The sequence below is a fragment of the Vombatus ursinus genome, unplaced genomic scaffold (genome assembly GCF_900497805.2).
Source record: "Vombatus ursinus unplaced genomic scaffold, bare-nosed wombat genome assembly UNPS02014779.1, whole genome shotgun sequence".
Classification (NCBI taxonomy): domain Eukaryota; kingdom Metazoa; phylum Chordata; class Mammalia; order Diprotodontia; family Vombatidae; genus Vombatus; species Vombatus ursinus.
In genome coordinates this window covers 36,373,352-36,391,323 of record NW_020954557.1, presented here as the reverse complement: position 1 = coordinate 36,391,323, position 17,972 = coordinate 36,373,352, and the positions used below count along the sequence as shown (strand labels likewise).

At 35.6% G+C, this 17,972-nt stretch overlaps 1 protein-coding gene across 1 annotated transcript in view; it reads right to left on the bottom strand.

The window, feature by feature from the left end:
- Positions 1 to 17,972, bottom strand: part of SESTD1 (SEC14 and spectrin domain containing 1) — a 149,593-nt gene that overhangs the window by 89,561 nt on the left and 42,060 nt on the right. The window contains exon 2 of the mRNA XM_027865929.1: positions 5,342 to 5,421. Within this exon, the coding sequence (XP_027721730.1) occupies positions 5,342 to 5,396 (55 nt within the window). The 5' untranslated portion in view covers positions 5,397 to 5,421. The remainder of the gene's footprint in view (positions 1 to 5,341; positions 5,422 to 17,972) is intronic.

Genomic DNA, 17,972 nt, shown 5'->3' with positions numbered 1-17,972 from the left:
CTGGCTAAGAAATAGACTGATAGATCAGTGGAATAGATTAGGTAATTAGATACACAATACACAGTTGTACATGACCATAGTAATTCTAGAGTATGATAAACTCAGTGATAAAAGCTTTTGGGATAGAAACTTAACATTTGACAAAAATTACTAGGAAAACAGCTTGGCATCAACTCCTCACACTGTATACCAAGATATGGTCAAAACAGATAAATAATTTAGACATAATAAATAATATCATAAGTAAATTAGAGGAAGATGGAAAAATGTACCTGTCAGATCTATGGATAAGAGAAGACTTTATGACAAAACAAGAGATAGAGGGGATTATGAGAAGTAAAATAGATAATTTTGATTACATGAAATTAAAAAGCTCTTGCACAAACAAAACTAATGCAGCCAAAATTAGAAGCAAAATGGGAAACTGGGAAAAATATTTTGCATCAAATTTCTCTGAGAAAGGCCTCATTTCTCAAATATATAGGGAACTGAGTCAAATTTATATAAATAAGGGTCATTCCTTGGTTGATAAATGGTCAAAAGATATAAAAAGGCAATTTTCAGAAGAAGAAATCAAAGCAATCAATAGTCACAGGAAAAAAATGCTCTAAATAACTAATGATTAGAGAAATGCAAATTAAAACAATGCTGAGATACCACTTCACACTTATCATACTGGCCAACAAGATAGAAAAGGAAAATGACAAATGATGGAGAGGATATGGAAAAATTTGGACAATAATGCACTGTTGTTAACTAATTTAACAACTGTGCAGAACAATTTGGAACTACACCCAAAGGGCTATAAAAATGTGCATACCCTTGGACTCAGCAATACAACTACTAGGGCTATATCCCCAAGAGATCATAAAAATGGGAAAAGAACACACATGTACAAAAATATTTATAGCAGTTCTTTCTGTGGTGGCAAAGAGTTGGAAATTGAGGGGATACCCATCAATTAGGGAATGGCTGAACAAATTGTGGTATAGGAATGCAATGGAATAGTATTGTGCAAAGAAGTATAAATCAAGGGAATGCCAAAATAACTGGAAAATAGATCCAGGAGAGATAATTTAAGAATTATTGGTCTACCTGAAAGTCATGATCAAAAAAAGAGCTTGAACAGCATCTTTCAAGAAATCATCAAGGAAAATTGCCCTGAGGTCCTAGAACCAGAGAGTAAAATGGTCATCAAAAGAACCTACTGATCACCTCCCAAGAGAGATCCCAAATTGAAAAAGCCAAGGAATATTGTAGCCAAATTCCAGAATTATCAGGTCAAGCAGAAAATACTGCAAGCAGCCAGAAAGAAACAATTCAAATGTTGTGCAACCACACAGTAGGATTATGCAGGTAGGGCTTGGAATATAATATCCCGTAAGGCAAAGAAGCTTGGATTACAATCAAGGATCAATTACTCAGCAAAAATAAGCAGAGACAGAAAAGGGCAAATTGCACTACACAGAGAAAAACAAATTACAGTAGAGGGAAAGAAAGGAGGGAGATGAGCATTGTTTGAACCTTATTCTCATTATATTTGGCTCAAGGAGGGAATAACATACTCAGATACAGAAATCTAACTTGCCCTATAGGCAATAGGAGGGGAAAGGAGAAAGAAAAGGGAGGGGGTGGTTAGAAGGGAGGAAAGAAGTAGTAAAGGAAAAGGGAAAGAAAAGGGAGGGGGCTGATAGAAGAGAGGGCAGATTGAGGGAGGTGGTGGTTGAAAGCAAAATTCTAGTGAGGAGGAAAAGGGAGAAAGGGGGAATAAAAACATAAATGGGGATGGGGGGTAGGACGGAGAGAAAGATACAGATAGTAATCATAACTGTGAATGTGAATGGGATGAACTCTCCCATAAAATGGAAGCAGATAGCAGGATGGATTAAAAACCATAATCCTATAATATGTTGTTTACAGGAAACACATTTGAAACAGAGGGATACTCACAGGGTAAAGGTAAAAGACTGGGGCAGAATATATTGTGCTTCAGTTGAAGTAAAAAAAGCAGAGGTAGCAATCCTGATTTCAGGTAAAGCAAAAGCAAAAAGTGATCTAATTAAAAGAGATGAAGAAGGAAAATATCCTGCTAAAAGGCACCTTAGACGATATCATTACTAAATATATATGGACCAAGTGGCATAGCATCCAGATTCTTAGAGGACAAGTTAAAGAAGTTACAGGAAGAAACAGACAGTAAAACTATACTAGTGGGGAACCTCAACCTCCCCCTCTTTGAACTAGATAAATCTAACCACAAAATAAACAAGAAAAGAAGTTAAGGAGGTAAATAGAATTTTAGAAAAGTTAGATATGGTAGACCTCTGGAGAAAATTAAATGGGGATATAAAGGAATATATCTTTTCCTCAGTGCTACATGTCACCTACACAAAAACTAACCATGTACTACAGCATAAAAACCTCATAATCCAATGAAGAAAGGCAGAAATATTAAATGTACCCTTTTCAGATCATGATGAAGTAAAAATTACAAGTAATAAAGGGCCATGGAAAGACAGACTAAAAATTAATTGTAAACTAAATAATCTAATCCTAAAGAATGAGTGGGTCAAACAACAAATCATAGGAACAATCAATAATTTCAAACAAAAGAATGACAGTAATGAGACAACATACCAAAACTGCTGGAATGAAGCAAAAATGGTTCTTAGGGGAAGTTTTATTTTTCTAAATGCTTACATGAATAAAATAGAGAAAGAGGGGATCAATGAACTGGGCAGGCAACTAAAAAAGTTAGAAAAAGAACAAAAGAACAGTTTACCAAATGCCCTTTAGGGCACAGCTACAAATTGCCTTCCAGAATGGATGATATAAGCTCTACTAACAATGTATTGGCATTTGTTTTCCTGCATTGCCCCCAACATTTGCCAATCACTTCTTTTGCCATCTTTGCCAATTTGATGAGTATAAGGTGGAACCTCAGGGTTAATTTGCATTTCTCTAATTAATGGTAATTTTGAGCTTTTTTTTAATAGAGCTATTTTGGTAGCTTGGATTTCTTCCTTTGAAAACTGCCTTTGGAATGGAAATCTATCATACTCTACAGGAAAGTGGGGGGAAGGGGATAAGAGAGGGAGGAGTGATAGGTAAGGCAGATTGGGGGAGGGGGTAATCAGAGGCAAACACTTTTGAGGAGGGACAGGGACAAAGGACAGAATAGATAAATGGGGACTGGGATAGGATGGAGGGAAATATAGTTAGTCTTTCACAACATGATTATCATGGAAGTGTTTTGCATGACTACACACATATGGCCTATGTCGAATTGCTTGCCTTCTCAATGAGGGGGTGGGGAATGAGGAGGGGAGAGAATTTGAAACTCAAAGTTTTAGAAATGAATGTTAGAAATTGTTTCTGCATGCAACTGGGAAATAAGATACACAGGCAAAAGTGTATATATATCTATCTTACCCTACAGGAAAATAGAAGGGGAAGGGGATAAGTGATGGCGGGAGGAATAGAAGGGAGAACAGATTGGGTGAAGGGGGAATCAGAACACAGGCCCTCATGGGGTGGGGTGAGGGGAGGGATGGGGAGAAAATTTAGAACTCAAAATCTTATGGAAGTGAATGTTGAAAACTAAAAATAAATAAATAAATTGGGGAAAAATAAAAAATATATTTAAAAAAGACAAGAAAATTGCCTTTTGATACCCTTTGACAATTTATCTATTAGAATAGTATTTACTCCCACAAATGAATCAAATTCTCATATATTTTGGATATTAAATATTTATCAGAGAAGTTTGCTGCAAAAAATTTATCCAATTACCTATTTCCCCTTTAATTTTAACTGCATTAAGTTCTGTCATACAAAAACTTCTCAATTCTACATAACCAAAACAGTTCATTTAATTTTCTGAGATCTTTTCTATTGCTCATTTAGTCATGAATTCTTCCTTTATCCTTGCACCTCTAATTTGCTAATGATGTCTCCTTTTATATCTAAGTCATGCATCAGTTTGGAGTTTATCTTGGTATACCGTGTGAGACATCAGTATATACTCCATTTCTGTCAAACTGCTTTCCAGTTTTCTTAGCAATTTTTGTCAAATACTGAATCCATACTATAGTAATTAGAGGTCTTTGGATTTATCAAACACTATGTTCCTAAGTTAGACTGCTTCTGTATATTGTGCAACTAAGCTGTTCTACTGATAACCATTTCAATTTTTTAACCCAGTACCAGGTCATTTTAATAATTGCTGCTTTATTATATATTTTGAGATCATGGTATTGACAGATTCTCTTCCTTGTCATTTTTTTTTTCATTATTACTCTGGAGATTCTTAAGTTTTTGTTATTCCATATGAATTTATGATTTTTTTCTGAAAAAAAATAATCTATTGTTAGTCTGAGTGATATGGCACTGAATAAGTAAATTAATTGAGGAAGTAATATCATTTTTACTATTATATTGCTCAGCATACCCACATGCAATTAATTTTCCTCCAATTATTTAGGTCCAACTTTATTTCTGTAAGTATTGTAGAGTTGGATTAATATTGTATCCACAGAACCTAGGATATAGCCAGAGTATAACCCAAGGTCATGTGTGTGTGTGTGTGTGTGTGTGTGTCTGTTGAAAGGAATACATTAGTTAACTTAAATGTCAAGGTAGTTTTCATTCCCCCTAAGCAAAGTCTGCCAATTTCCTCACTGCTCGATAATACAGAGATAACATTAATGGGTTTCTTACACTGAATCCAAAAACAACAAGTTTGTGAAATTGCATAACTTTTAAAGGATAAACAGCAGAAAGTACTAAGCTTCTATGACACTGTTATCAAGCTATATTAATAAGTCATTTTTATTTCCCAATTAATAAAGATTCCTGTTAGGAGTTCATTTAGATTTTTTTGTGAGGTGTACCATTCAACTAATCATACTCAAAATCCTAAAATATTTTAAATAAAAATAACATAATTAATGCATTATAACTCTCCTGTGTGTTCAAACTTCCTCCACTGGAAGGTGAAGGAAGATAATGATACTACAAAAGCTATATTACAAAATCAAATAATTGGATGCCAGTTAGTCAATTATTCTTGGCCTATATTATCACATTTTATAAAAGAAGTAAAAACATTAGAATAACTGCCTTGTGGAGGTTATTTTAATCAAATTAGAGGACAGAAGAAAAAAAACTGGCCTGCCCAGATTTTCATTCAGATTAAAAGATGTCTTACAGATACCTTTGAAAAGGGTTCTTGTGCAAAAACAAACTACATTTCTGTCGAACTTATGTCCAAACAGCTAACTCTAAGTCAAAACTAGATAACAGCTATAAAACATCTGATCAAAAGAAAAAAAAAACATACCAGAAAGGAAGGCTAGTTTTTTCTTCAGAATGGGTAATATTACTGTGGCTTCCATTATACTTCAATTTACTTCTTCACTTCTGAAAACAAAAGGTAAATATTAAGACATGAAAATTACTTCGTCATGAAAATATTTACTGGTTTATTGCCAAATGAGGCAGCCTATTTACTTGTATGAGCATTGTTTTACTTTGAGATAAATGTTTTAGTTAAACTCTTAATTTGGAATATTATTTAAAAACAAAAACAATACTACTCCCCCCACTCTTTGAGCTGTAGATTGTCTAAGAAATGCTCTTGCTATTAGGTTTTCTTCGATTCAAAATGGGAAATCACTCCCCTGTCAAATTTACTAAAAAAAAAAATTGGAGTTTTTTTAATATCTTTTTAAAGATTAATTTATTTTGATTTATCAACAATCACTTCCATAAGCTTTTGAGTTCTAAATTTTTCTCCCCCTCCCTCCCCAAGATGGCATGTAATGTGATATAGGCTCTACATATGCATTCCTATTAAACATATTTTCACATTAGTTATGTTGTAAAGAAGAATTAGAACCAATAGGAGGAACCACAAGAAAGAAGAAACAAAACAAAACAGAAAAAAGAGGAAATAGTATGCTTCAATCTGCATTCAAACTCCATAGTTCTGTCTCTGGATGTGGATAATATTTTCCATCATGAGACTTTTGGAGATATCTTAGATCCTTGCATTGCTGAGAAAGGCTAAGTCTATCAAAGTTAGTCATCACACAACATGGCTGTTACTGTGTGCAATGTTCTCCTGGTTCTGCTCACTTCACTTAGCATCAATCCATGCAAGTCTTTCCAGGTTTTTCTGAACTCCACTTGCTCATCATTTCTTATAGCACAATACTATTCCATTACATTCATATACCACAACTTGTTCAACCATTCCCCAATTAATGGGCATCCCCTCAATTTCCAATTCTTTGCCACCACAGAAAGAGCTGTTATAAATACTTTTGTACATGTGGGTCCTTTTCCCATTTTTACGATCTCTTTGTGATACAGCCCTAGAAGTTGTATTGCTGGGTCAAAGGGTATGCACCTTTTTATAGCCCTGTAGGCATAGTTCCAAATTGCTCTCCAAAATGGTTGGATCAATTCACAACTCCACCAACAATGGATTAATGTTCCAATTTTCCCACATCTTCTCCAATATTTATCATTTTTCTGTTTTGTCATGTTAGCCAATCTGATAGGTTTGATGTGATATCTTAAAGGTGTAAAAACTAGTAAAAACAAAACAAAACAAAACAAAATAAAAAACTAGGCCCCAAAGCAAAATTATGAAGCAGTTTCTTTTCTGTGCCCCTATAACCTTCCATTTCTCCCATCTTGTTCACCTCTCACTATCATCATTGTTCCATCTCCCCACAAGGCATAAAATCTAAGCACCCCTTTCTTTTCAGTAATCAAGGAAAGAATCTAATAAACTCACTCACACTCAAGTATTCTGGACTAAATATATTACCCTCCCAGGAAGGTATGTATGTTTTTTTAAGTGTGACAGGGAGAAAGTCATTCAACAAACATTTACTAAAGATGTTTGAGGATAGCAGTGTAATCAACTACACAGTACAGGAAATAAATGATAAATAAGGTATATTCCTTATCCTAAAGGGGTTTAAATGTAGTAGGAGGAGATACACCACCAATATTTAAAATACAAATTAAAATATTTTAAACATATAAGTCATCTGGGGTAATTTTATATAGCCCACTTACAGAATCTTTCTACTGCCCTTTGGATCACCTGCAATTTTGATTCTTCTGAGATCCTGATGTTCCATGATTTTCAGCACATAACAGTATCACTGGGAAGTTATTAGGGATTAAAAGTTGTAAATAACTTGGATCTTGTGGATTTGTATAAAGTCATTTTCCATTATGCCTTGTTTATTTTTGTTGGTTATAAAATAACATGTTTATATAAAGATATTTTTCAAAGGAATATTAGTATTAAAAATGGGCCATACAGTTTTGTCAAGTAGAAATCAGCTGGATCTCTTGCTCCTACTGAATTCTGGGCCCAGGTCACTACATCTAGGATGCCTATCTGGGATATATAAGTTGATGGACTAACTCACCAGGCTATCTGTCCAACTACATGGCAGATTCTGGGCAAAGTACATGTTGTCTTAATGCTCAGAAGAACTTGCGTAAAAGCATCATCAAAGATGTGGACTATCAGAAAACGTAAGTTAGCGACATACTAGACATAATAGAATAACAGATAAGCAGACTGACTGCTGAACTGGGGCCTACGAACTATTAAAAGAATCAGAAATAAATGATTTAGTGAACGAATGAATAAATAAATAGATAAATAAAGCAAACCAGAAAGTCTCCAGCATGTTGGGTAGATGCTCTATGAAAGATTTAAAGAAAAGCATGGACAAAAATTGCACGACATAAGAAGACATGTTATATCAATAGATTAATGTATTTTTAAAGAAAAACATGGACAAAAATTGGACAATATAAGAAGACATGTTATATCAATAGACTAATGTATGTCTATGTATAGGTACATATACACATGTATCTATGCATATGCATATGCAAATATGGGTATGATTGTATATATACATCTATACATACATATATTTACATGCACACACATATTTCTATGAGATCAGAGAAGGGAAAAATTACTTTCAACTTGAATCAATAGAAAAATTTAAGGGACTTCTATTTGTTTAAATTTTAATGAGGGCAAAGGGAACCTTCCTGATTCCCTTCAAATCACAAAACTGCCTTTTCTGGCTATACTAGTAACTCAGCTTTACTGTTCCTAAATATATCATTATAGCAATCAACAATTGTATATGCTGATTCTGTCCCATTTCAGTACTATGTTAATGGATGATGCACTGACGTATAAGAACACCTTCAAATACAGAAAAGTCTGAATCAGAAAATATATTTTTTTAAAAAATGCAATCTTATCATTCCTACCGTCCTTAAGTCTTCACTCCCAACATTCTTCTTCACTACTTGCAGATGAACTAAGGTCTCACTTAACTATGTCATCACACATTTTTAGCTCTTACATCTAACTGCATCACTTTGTATGTAGTATTTTTCTCCCTTCTTTCCCTTCTTCAAAATTAACAGCTTTACCTATACCCTCATACCAATCCCTTCCCACCTCTCTGGATCTTCACTCCTCCTAATCTCTCCAGCATCTTCAATTTCTCCCTTTTCAATGCCTTTTTCTCCTCTGCCTACAAATACACTATGCCCTCTTAATGTCGGCCCTGGAATAGTACAGACTATATTCCATCCCTTCCCTTTCATTCAGTACAACTCTTTGTTGTCCATGACATTCATGAATCCTCCAAAGAAGTTCAACCCAATATGCTGAGGGATTCTCCTCTAGTTCTTTTGATACAATTTGGGACAGAATAAAAGCTGTCCTGTAATTTCTCACACCTACCAAATGAACAGTCCATTTTTCTTCTTGTCATACATTTCTTTATGATATCTTTTATGTTGTTCTTGAGCATCAATCATTATTTTAGTAGATTTCACTCTATTCCCACTACGCATCTCTACAGGTCAACTGGGTGATACAGTAGATAGACACTTTGCCTAGAGTCAGGAAGATTTGAGTTCAAATCTGACCTCAGACACTTACTAGCTGTGTGACCCTGGATAAGTCACTATTTGTCTCAGTTCCTCATCTGTAAAATGAGGACACACTGGAGAAGAAAATGGCAAATTACTCCAGTATCTTTGATAATTAAAACTCATAGACAAAGTCCATGGAGTCAACAGTCAGATACAACTGAGTGACTAAACAACAACATGCACCTCTCCATTGTTCTTTGGCTGATTCATAATTTTTATTCTTCATGGATAACATTTAGACATATAGCCAAACTAAATATTTGTGTCAAAAGAATGGGAACATGCTTAAGATCAGAAATTTTAAATTGGAATGGAATTTAAAAGTCATCTCCAATCTTCATAGTTTTTGTTTTGTTTTATTTTGCTTCAAGAGAAAATTTGGAGTAATTGAAAGTACTGCTCTTTTCCAAATTTAATCCAGCTTGCACTCTCCTCCTATTTAATACTGTTTCAAGGTCACTGTCCGTCAGCATTGTTTGTCCAAAATATATGTCCTGAAAGGCCAACTCAAATGTCTGTGTATCCAATTTGATATAGTCTAAGTATTCAATATTCTTCATCTGTTTTGATTTTCCAGTGCTGATAACCTGAATGTTTATGAATAACTATGGATGGGTTCTGCCACACTGTAATCAGCACAATGTTATCCGTAAGTCAGAGTACTGCAGAACTTCACCATCTATAAGAAATCTCTACACAACAGTTACACAAACTTTTTTTGGTTTATGTCTACTTGGTTCATGTCTTGCTTGGGAGTAATTATCAGAATGCCAATTAATAAAGTTATTTCTGCTTCGTCTTTCAAAATAATTATTTTATGATTTTTTTTTTACACATTGGAGACATTTACAGTCAGAAAACTTAGATTCAAATGTCAACCCTATTACTCATTGAGTAACCATGGGCAAGTTATTTAATCACTCTGGGTCTCAGTTTCCTTATTTCCAAAATAAGGTAGATGACTTCTATGGTCCCTGACAATTCTAAATACAGAATACTATAATCTTATTGGAGGAGAGTTGTAGAAGGTAGCCTGCTGATGTAGTGGAGAGAGCACTTGACTTTGCAGTCAGGAAAACCTGAGTTCAAATCCTACATCAGTCATTTACTAATTGTGTGATCATGGAGAAGTCACTTAACCCTCTCAGTCTCATTTTCCACACCTGTAAAAAGGGAATAACAATAGGACCTACTTCAGAGGGTTGTTGTAAAGATCAAAATAGATAAAATATGTAAATTATCTAAAAACCTTAAGTGTTCTATAAACTCAACCTAGTATTATTGCTTTACTCAAAACAATTGTTAAAATAATTGTATGGTGGTATCTTGCATTCTATATACCTTGCAAGCAATTATGTAACTGGTAACAAGTGGTGTACTGAGGAAAAACATGTTCAAAACCCTATTACAGGGGCAGCTAGGTGGCACAGTGGATAGAGCACCCGCCCTGAAGTCAGGAGGACCTGAATTCAAGTCTGGTTTCAGACCAAACACTTGACACTTACTAGCTATGTGACCCTGGGCAAGTCATTTAACCCCAATAGCCTAAAAAAACAAAAAAAAAACATTACATTGTTTTATATTTTCAGTAAGAATCACAAAATCATATATTAACAATCATATATTGGCCTTTAAAGCCCTTAAAAACCCTCTATTCAACTCTCTCATTTTACAGGAAAGGAAAATGAGGTCCAGAGAAACCCAAAGAGCCTTATCCAAGATAACATAGCACTCTGTGCAGAACCATGATTTAACTACAAGTCACAAATTCAGATCATAAATTCAGAGTTGTTTCCACTGTACTATACTGTCTCTTGCCTGTATAGATTATTCTCACAAAAATTATACAGAGATAAGAAACACTGCAGATCGACAGTGGTTAGATCACCTCAATCATTATTCTATAGTAGTAATATCAACTTTGATATCTGCAATCATTCATGACTGATAAATAATGACCAATAAATGAATCAATCATGAGTTTGTACCAGGCCCAGAGGACTCAAGAACATAAATGAAACAGTCCTTGACTTCAAGAATCTTACATTCTGGAGGGGAGAGAAACATGGACCCATGTAAGTACCAGGAAATATACATATATTACTTATACACTTACATACACACACACACAACCCTATATATACACACACACATATATGTATGTATGTATGTATGTGTATATATATCTACAGATATACGCACACACACATACACACACAAGATAATTTGAAAGGAAGGGAACTAGTTACTGAGGTAATCAAGACAGTCTTTATATAGAAAGTGATATTTGAGCTGTTTTGAAGGAAATATATTCCAAGTTAACAGATCAATAAGCACTTATTAAGTACCTACTATGTGCTAGGCAATGTGCAAAAATCTGGGGATACAAAGACAGGCAAAATACTAATAATAATTCCAAGAGGTAAAGAAAGAGCATTCAAGGAATAATAGACAACCAATGCAAAGGTATGAAGATCGTGAAATCTTAGGAAATGTCATATCTGAGAAACAAGTAGGCTCATATGTCTGGATTATAGTGTATAGAGGGAAGTAATGTATAAAAAATATGGAAATGTAAGAAAGGGCCAAGTTGCAAAAAGCTTAAAATACCAGAGGCATTTATGTATGATCCCAGATGTAATAAGAAGCCATTACTGAATGTCAGCGACATAGTCAGAGCTTCACTTGAGGAATATCACTTTGGTGGCTGTGTAGAGGATAGACTGAAAGGGCAAGAAACCTGAGGAAGGGATATCCAAAAGGAGTACCTTGCAAGAATTTAGGTAAGAGGGGATGAGGCTGATGGCTAAGTGAGTAGAGCAAAAGGGACATACATAAGAGAAGCTGCAGAGTTTAAAAATTAAAAATATGACAACTAATCAGATATGGGGCATGAATCAAAATGAGGAATTGAGGATGACATCAGGTTGTAAGACTGGATAACTAGAAGGGTGATGCTCCCCTTGACAGTAATAGGAAAGACCAGAGAGAGGTTAATAGGAGGGAGAAAGATATAGACATTGAAAATTTGAGATGCCTAAGGGATATTCATTTAGAAACGTCCATTTGGTGATACAGGACTGGAGCTCAGGAGAGAAACTAGGGCTGGATACAGAGTTCTGGGAGTTATCTGCAAAAAATGATCATTGAGCCCAAAGTAGCAGAGGTCATCAAGTTAGAGTATACAAAGAAAAAACAAGACTGTCACGTGGTAGCCTTCAAATATGTAAAGACAGCTAGCATGTACCCCTGGAGTCTTCAACCAATCATCCTACAACATGGACTCAAGGCACTTCACCATCCTTGTTACTCTCTTCTGAATGTTTTCTCCAATCAATATCCTCAAATTGCATCACTCAGAAAAGACAATATTCTAAACATGGATTGACAAATGCAGAGTCCAACTTGACTATCATCACTTCTTTATTCCCAAAAGCTATACTTCTAATGCTACTCAAGACCACATTAACTTTTTTGGCTACTCCATGACACTGCTCACTCATACTGAACTTTCAATCCACTAAAACTTACAAACTTAACCATACCCCCAACATCTCAGCTTTGCAAAACTGATTTTTGAACTCAGTTGTTAGCTTTACATTAGTCCTTATTAAATATTATCTTACTAGATTCAGCCCAGTGCTTCCAAGACAGCCAGCCAAATAAATAAAAACCTTAGCACTCGGTGACTTCAGTACAAAAACAGACATAAGGGAGGATAACATAAAAAGTATTGGAAAATGTGGTTCACTAGTAAGAAATAGTGAGAGTTCAAAAGTTTGTAGCTTATACAGAAGACTCACTTGTGCAAGTAACTGTTTTAAGAAGAAATCTAGGAATCCCTGGATAAGGACAACACCAAATACCATCACCAAAAAAAAAAAGAAAGAAAGAAATTGATTTTAACAAATAGGAAATGACTGGTTAATGGGAGTCATTTTAGAATCAGGTGCTATGTATAATCAGACTCTGGACTTACAAGAATGAGCAAAGATCATTATATTAAATTGAAAAGTTTTTGCACAAACAAAGATTAGAAGGAAGGTAGAAAATTGGGAAAGAATTTTTACAACCAGTCTCTCTGATAAGGGCCTCATTTCTAAAATATATAGAGAATTAAGTCAAATTTATAAGAATACAAGTCATTCCCCAACTGATAAAAGGTCAAAGGATATGAACAAGCAGTTCTCAGATGAAGAAATTAAAGCCATCTATAGTCATATGAAAAAACGCTCTAAATCACTTGATTAGAGAAATGCAAATCAAAACAACTCTGAGGTAACACATCACACCTATCAGATTGGTCAAGATGACAAAACAAGAAAATGATAAATGTTGGAGAAAACATGGGAAAATTAAAACTCTAATGCATTGTTGGTGGAGTTGTGAAATGATCCAGCCATTTTGGAGAGCAATTTGGAACTATGCTTAAAGGGCTATAACAATGTGCAGACCCAGTAATATCACTTCTAGGGCTATATCCCAAAGAGATAATACAAATGGGAAAAGGACCCACATGTACAAAAATATTTATAACAGCTCTTTCTGTGGTGGCAAAGAATTGGAAATTGACAGAATGCCCATCAACTGGGGAATGGTTGAACAAGTTGTGGTATATGAATATAATGGAATACTATTGTGCTGTAAGAAATGGTAAGCAAGTGGAGTTCAGAAAAACCTGGAAAGACTTGTATGATCTGATGCAGAGTGAAGTGAGCAGAACCAAGAGAACATTGTATACAATAACAGCCACGTTGTGCGATGACTAATATTGATAAACTTAACCCTTCCCAGCAATACAGGGATCTAAGACATCTCCAAAGGCCTCGTGATGGAAAATGCTATCCACATCCAAAGAAAGAACTATGGAATTTGAATGCAGATCAAAACATACTATTCGCTATTTTTTTTCTTTTCTGTTGAGTTTTGTTTCCTCTTTCTGGCTGTTCCTCCTGTTGGTTCTAATTTTTACTTACAACATCACTAATCTAAAAATATGTTTAATAAGAATGTGTGTATATATATATATATACACACATATATATATATATATATATATATATATATATATATAGCCTATATGAGATGGTGTACCATCTTGGGGAGGGTGGTGGACAGGAAGGGGGAGAAAAATTTTAAACTCAAAAGCATATGGAAGTGATTGTTGATATATCAAAATAAATTAATTAATAAAAATAATAATAATTTTATCAATCATTTGGATAAAGGGATAGATAGTATTCCATTTACATTTTCAAATGACACAAAGCTGGGGGCAGAGCCAAGATGGCGGAGTAAAAGCAGGGACTTGTTTGAGCTCTCCCCCAAACCCCTCCAAATACCTATAAAAAATGGCTCTAAACAAATTCTAAAGCAGCAGAAGCCACAAAAAGAGAGTGAAACAAATTTCCAGCCCAAGACAGCCTGGATGGTTGATCGGAAAGATATATTTGGGCTGGGAGAGGAATGCAATTTGGCATGGGCACGCAGGCTGCAGCAACCCTGGAGGCAGCCTCAGAGGACTAAATCGTGGGCAGCTGTGGTGGTTTCCAGACTTCTCAACCCACGAATGCCAAAGACAACTCAGAAGGTCAGTGGGAAAAGTCTGTGACTGCGGTGAGAGAAGGAGCTAGGTCTCAGCCTCCAATTTCCGAGTGTGCCCTCAGGGCAGCAGCTGCCTCCTGAGCTTCCGGCCCATAGATTGAGGGGAAATCGAGTGGCTGATCAGAGGGGGATTGAAGGGATCTCTCTGCTGGTGCAGGATTCTCTTGCTTTGCCCGTGCTTGGATCTGGGTCATAGTTCTGGGTGACGGTCCTGGGACAAGGAGGAGCACTGGCATGGTGGAGCTTGTAGTGGCTGTGGGAAGGAAACCCTCCTCACAGTTCCAAGACAGAAAAGAGTGCTCATAGACAGAGCACAGGACAGGAAAGGAGTAGACACCTCGCCCTTGATCATACCACCTTGGAAGAACTACAAATTTACAGATCCCTAGAAGTATTTCTGAATACAGCTGCACAAAACCCCTGAAGCTTGGGACAGTACATTCTCCACGCTGGAAACAGTCTCCTACCCTAACAAAGAGTTTATAACTCAAATAATTGGCCGGGATCGTGAGCAAGCAGCGCAAAAAGGGTCAGGCTGTATTATCTTACTTTGATGACAAAGGAGATCAAAACATACAACCAGAAGAAGACAATGAAGCCAAAGCTCCTACATTCAAAGCCTCTAAGAAAAATATGAATTGGTCCCAGGCCATGGAAGAGCTCGAAAAGGATTTTGAGAAGCAAGTAAGAGAAGTAGAGGAAAAACTGAGAGTGATGTTAAAAGAGACCCAAAAAAATACTGAAGAAAATAACACCTTAAAAAATAGCCTAACCCAAATGGCAAAAGAGGTCCAAAAAGTCAATGAGGAGAAGAATGCCCTTAAAAGCAAACTTAGTCAAATGGAAAAGGAAGTCCAAAAGCTTACTGAAGAAAATACTTCCTTAAAAATTAGAATGGAGAAATTGGAAGATAGGGACAATTTGAGAAATCAAGGCATCGTAACACTAATCAAAAGGAATGAAAAATAGAAGAGGTGAAATATCTCATTGGAAAAACAACTGACCTGGAAAATAGATCCAGGAGAGAGAACTTAAAAATTATTAGACTATCTGAAAGTAATGATCAAAAAAAGAGCCTAGACATCATCTTTCAAGAAATTATCAAGGAAAATTGCCCTGATATTTTAGAACCAGAGGGCAAAATAGAAACGGAAAGAATCCACTGATCACCTCCTGAAAGAGATCCCCAAAGGAAAACTCCTAGGAATGTTGTAGCCAAATTCCAGAATTCCCAGGTCAAGGAGAAGATATTGCAAGCAGCCAGAAGGAAACAATTCAAGTATTGTGGAAACACAATCAGCATAACACAAGATTTAGCAGCTTCTACATTAAGGGTCCAAAGGGCATGGAGTATGATATTCCGGAAGGCAAAGGAATTAGGACTACAACCTAGAATCACCTACCCAGCAAAACTGAGTATAATCTTGCAGGGTAAAAAATGGTCATTCAATGAAATAGAGGACTTTCAAGCATTCCTGTGGAAAAGACCAGAGCTGAATAGAAAATTTGACCTTCAAATACAAGACTCAAGTGAAACCTGGAAGAGGTAAACAGGAAAGAGAAATCATAAGAGACTTATTAAGGTTGAACTGTTTACATTCTTGCATGGAAAGATGATATTTGTAACTCATGAGTCCTTTGTCAATATTAGGGTAGTGAGAGGGAAAAAATTATGTTTGTATAGATAGATAGATAGAGGACACAGGGTGAGTTGAAGATGAAGGGATATCTGGAAAATAAAATTAAGGGGTGGGAGAAGATTATACTGGGAGAAGGAGAAAGGGAGAAGTGGAATGAAGTAAAATATCTCACATGAAACAGACAAGAAAAGGCTTTTACAGTGGAGGGGAAATGGGGGAAGGTGAGAGGGAATGAGTGAATCTTACTCTCAAAGGATTTGGTTCAAGAAGGTGAGAGGGAATGAGTGAATCTTATTCTCAAAGGATTTGGTTCAAGGAGGGAATAACATACACACTCAATTGGGTATGGAAATCTATCTTACTCTACAGGAAAATAAAGGGGGAAGGGGACAAACGAGCAGGGGGTTGATAGCGGGGAGGGCAGATTGAGGGAGGGGGTAATCAAAAGCAAACACTTCTGAGGAGGGACAGGGTCAAAAGAGAGAATAGAATAAATGGGGGGTAAGATAGGATGAAGGGAAATATACTTCGTTTTTCACAACAGGACTACTATGGAAGTGTTTTGCATCACTACACATCTATAATCTGTATGGAGATGCTTGCCTTTTCAATGAGGGTGGGTGCGGAGGAAAGAAGGGAGAAAATTTATAACTCAATGTTTTAAAAACACTTGTTAAAAAAAAAACAAATGACACAAAGCTAAGAGGGATACTGAAAACACTGGATATCAAAGTTAGGATCCAAACAGATCTTGACGGTATACAAACTTTGGTTATATCTGGGGATATTAGAAGATTGGGAGATCAGTGTTAGAATATGAATGATATGGCTGACAAAAAATACTATCATCTTTGCTTCCAGGAATAAGAGAAGATAACCCTACTGAACTCTACTCTCTTCACATTGTATATGAAATATTGTATTCAATTCTAGACACTAAACTTTAGAGAGGACATTAATAAAGTGGGACCAAAGGAATGTAATCAGAACTGTGCATGTATTAAAATGTATAAATGAATACAAATGAAAATGTATGTCTTATGTGAGCCTATACATATGTGTGACACGTGTCACAAATAAATATCACTTTTGAATGTAAAAAAAAGAATGAGCAAAGATCAAAATCAACACCAAATTAGAAGAATAAAATCGGAAAATGTGTCATACAACTGTGATATACAATTAAAATAACTCCAATCTAACCTATTAAAACTAACTGCTGAAGCTTTAAAATAACATATGATAAAAGAACACTGAAACCAGCTATCTCTCACCATTAGGTAAGGAATGTAAAATCAATCTATATAACCAAGAGGACGATACCAAAAGAGCCTAGATCAGTCAGTAAACATTTAATCTACTTACCAAACAGAAGAGCTACATGAGCCAAGGACAACACTGCTTTAGAACATAAATTCATTTATGAAATGCTATGAAGGATAGTTGAGAATTATGAGCAGTATTACTTCATAAAATATCAAAGAGTGAAGGGGAAAAACAAGTTTTCAGAAAACTAGGAGAAAGAGCCAACTAAGCAAAATCATTCTGAGTGCACAAAAGGATGAAAATTAAACAGAAGAAAAATATTTATAAAAATTGCTACCACACTTTTCTCCACTAATGACAGTATAGCCATAACACTTGGGCTCTAACATCACGGAAAGAAGGAAGGAAGGAAGTTAGGAAGGAAGGAAGGAAGGAAGGAAGGAAGGAAGGAAGGAAGGAAGG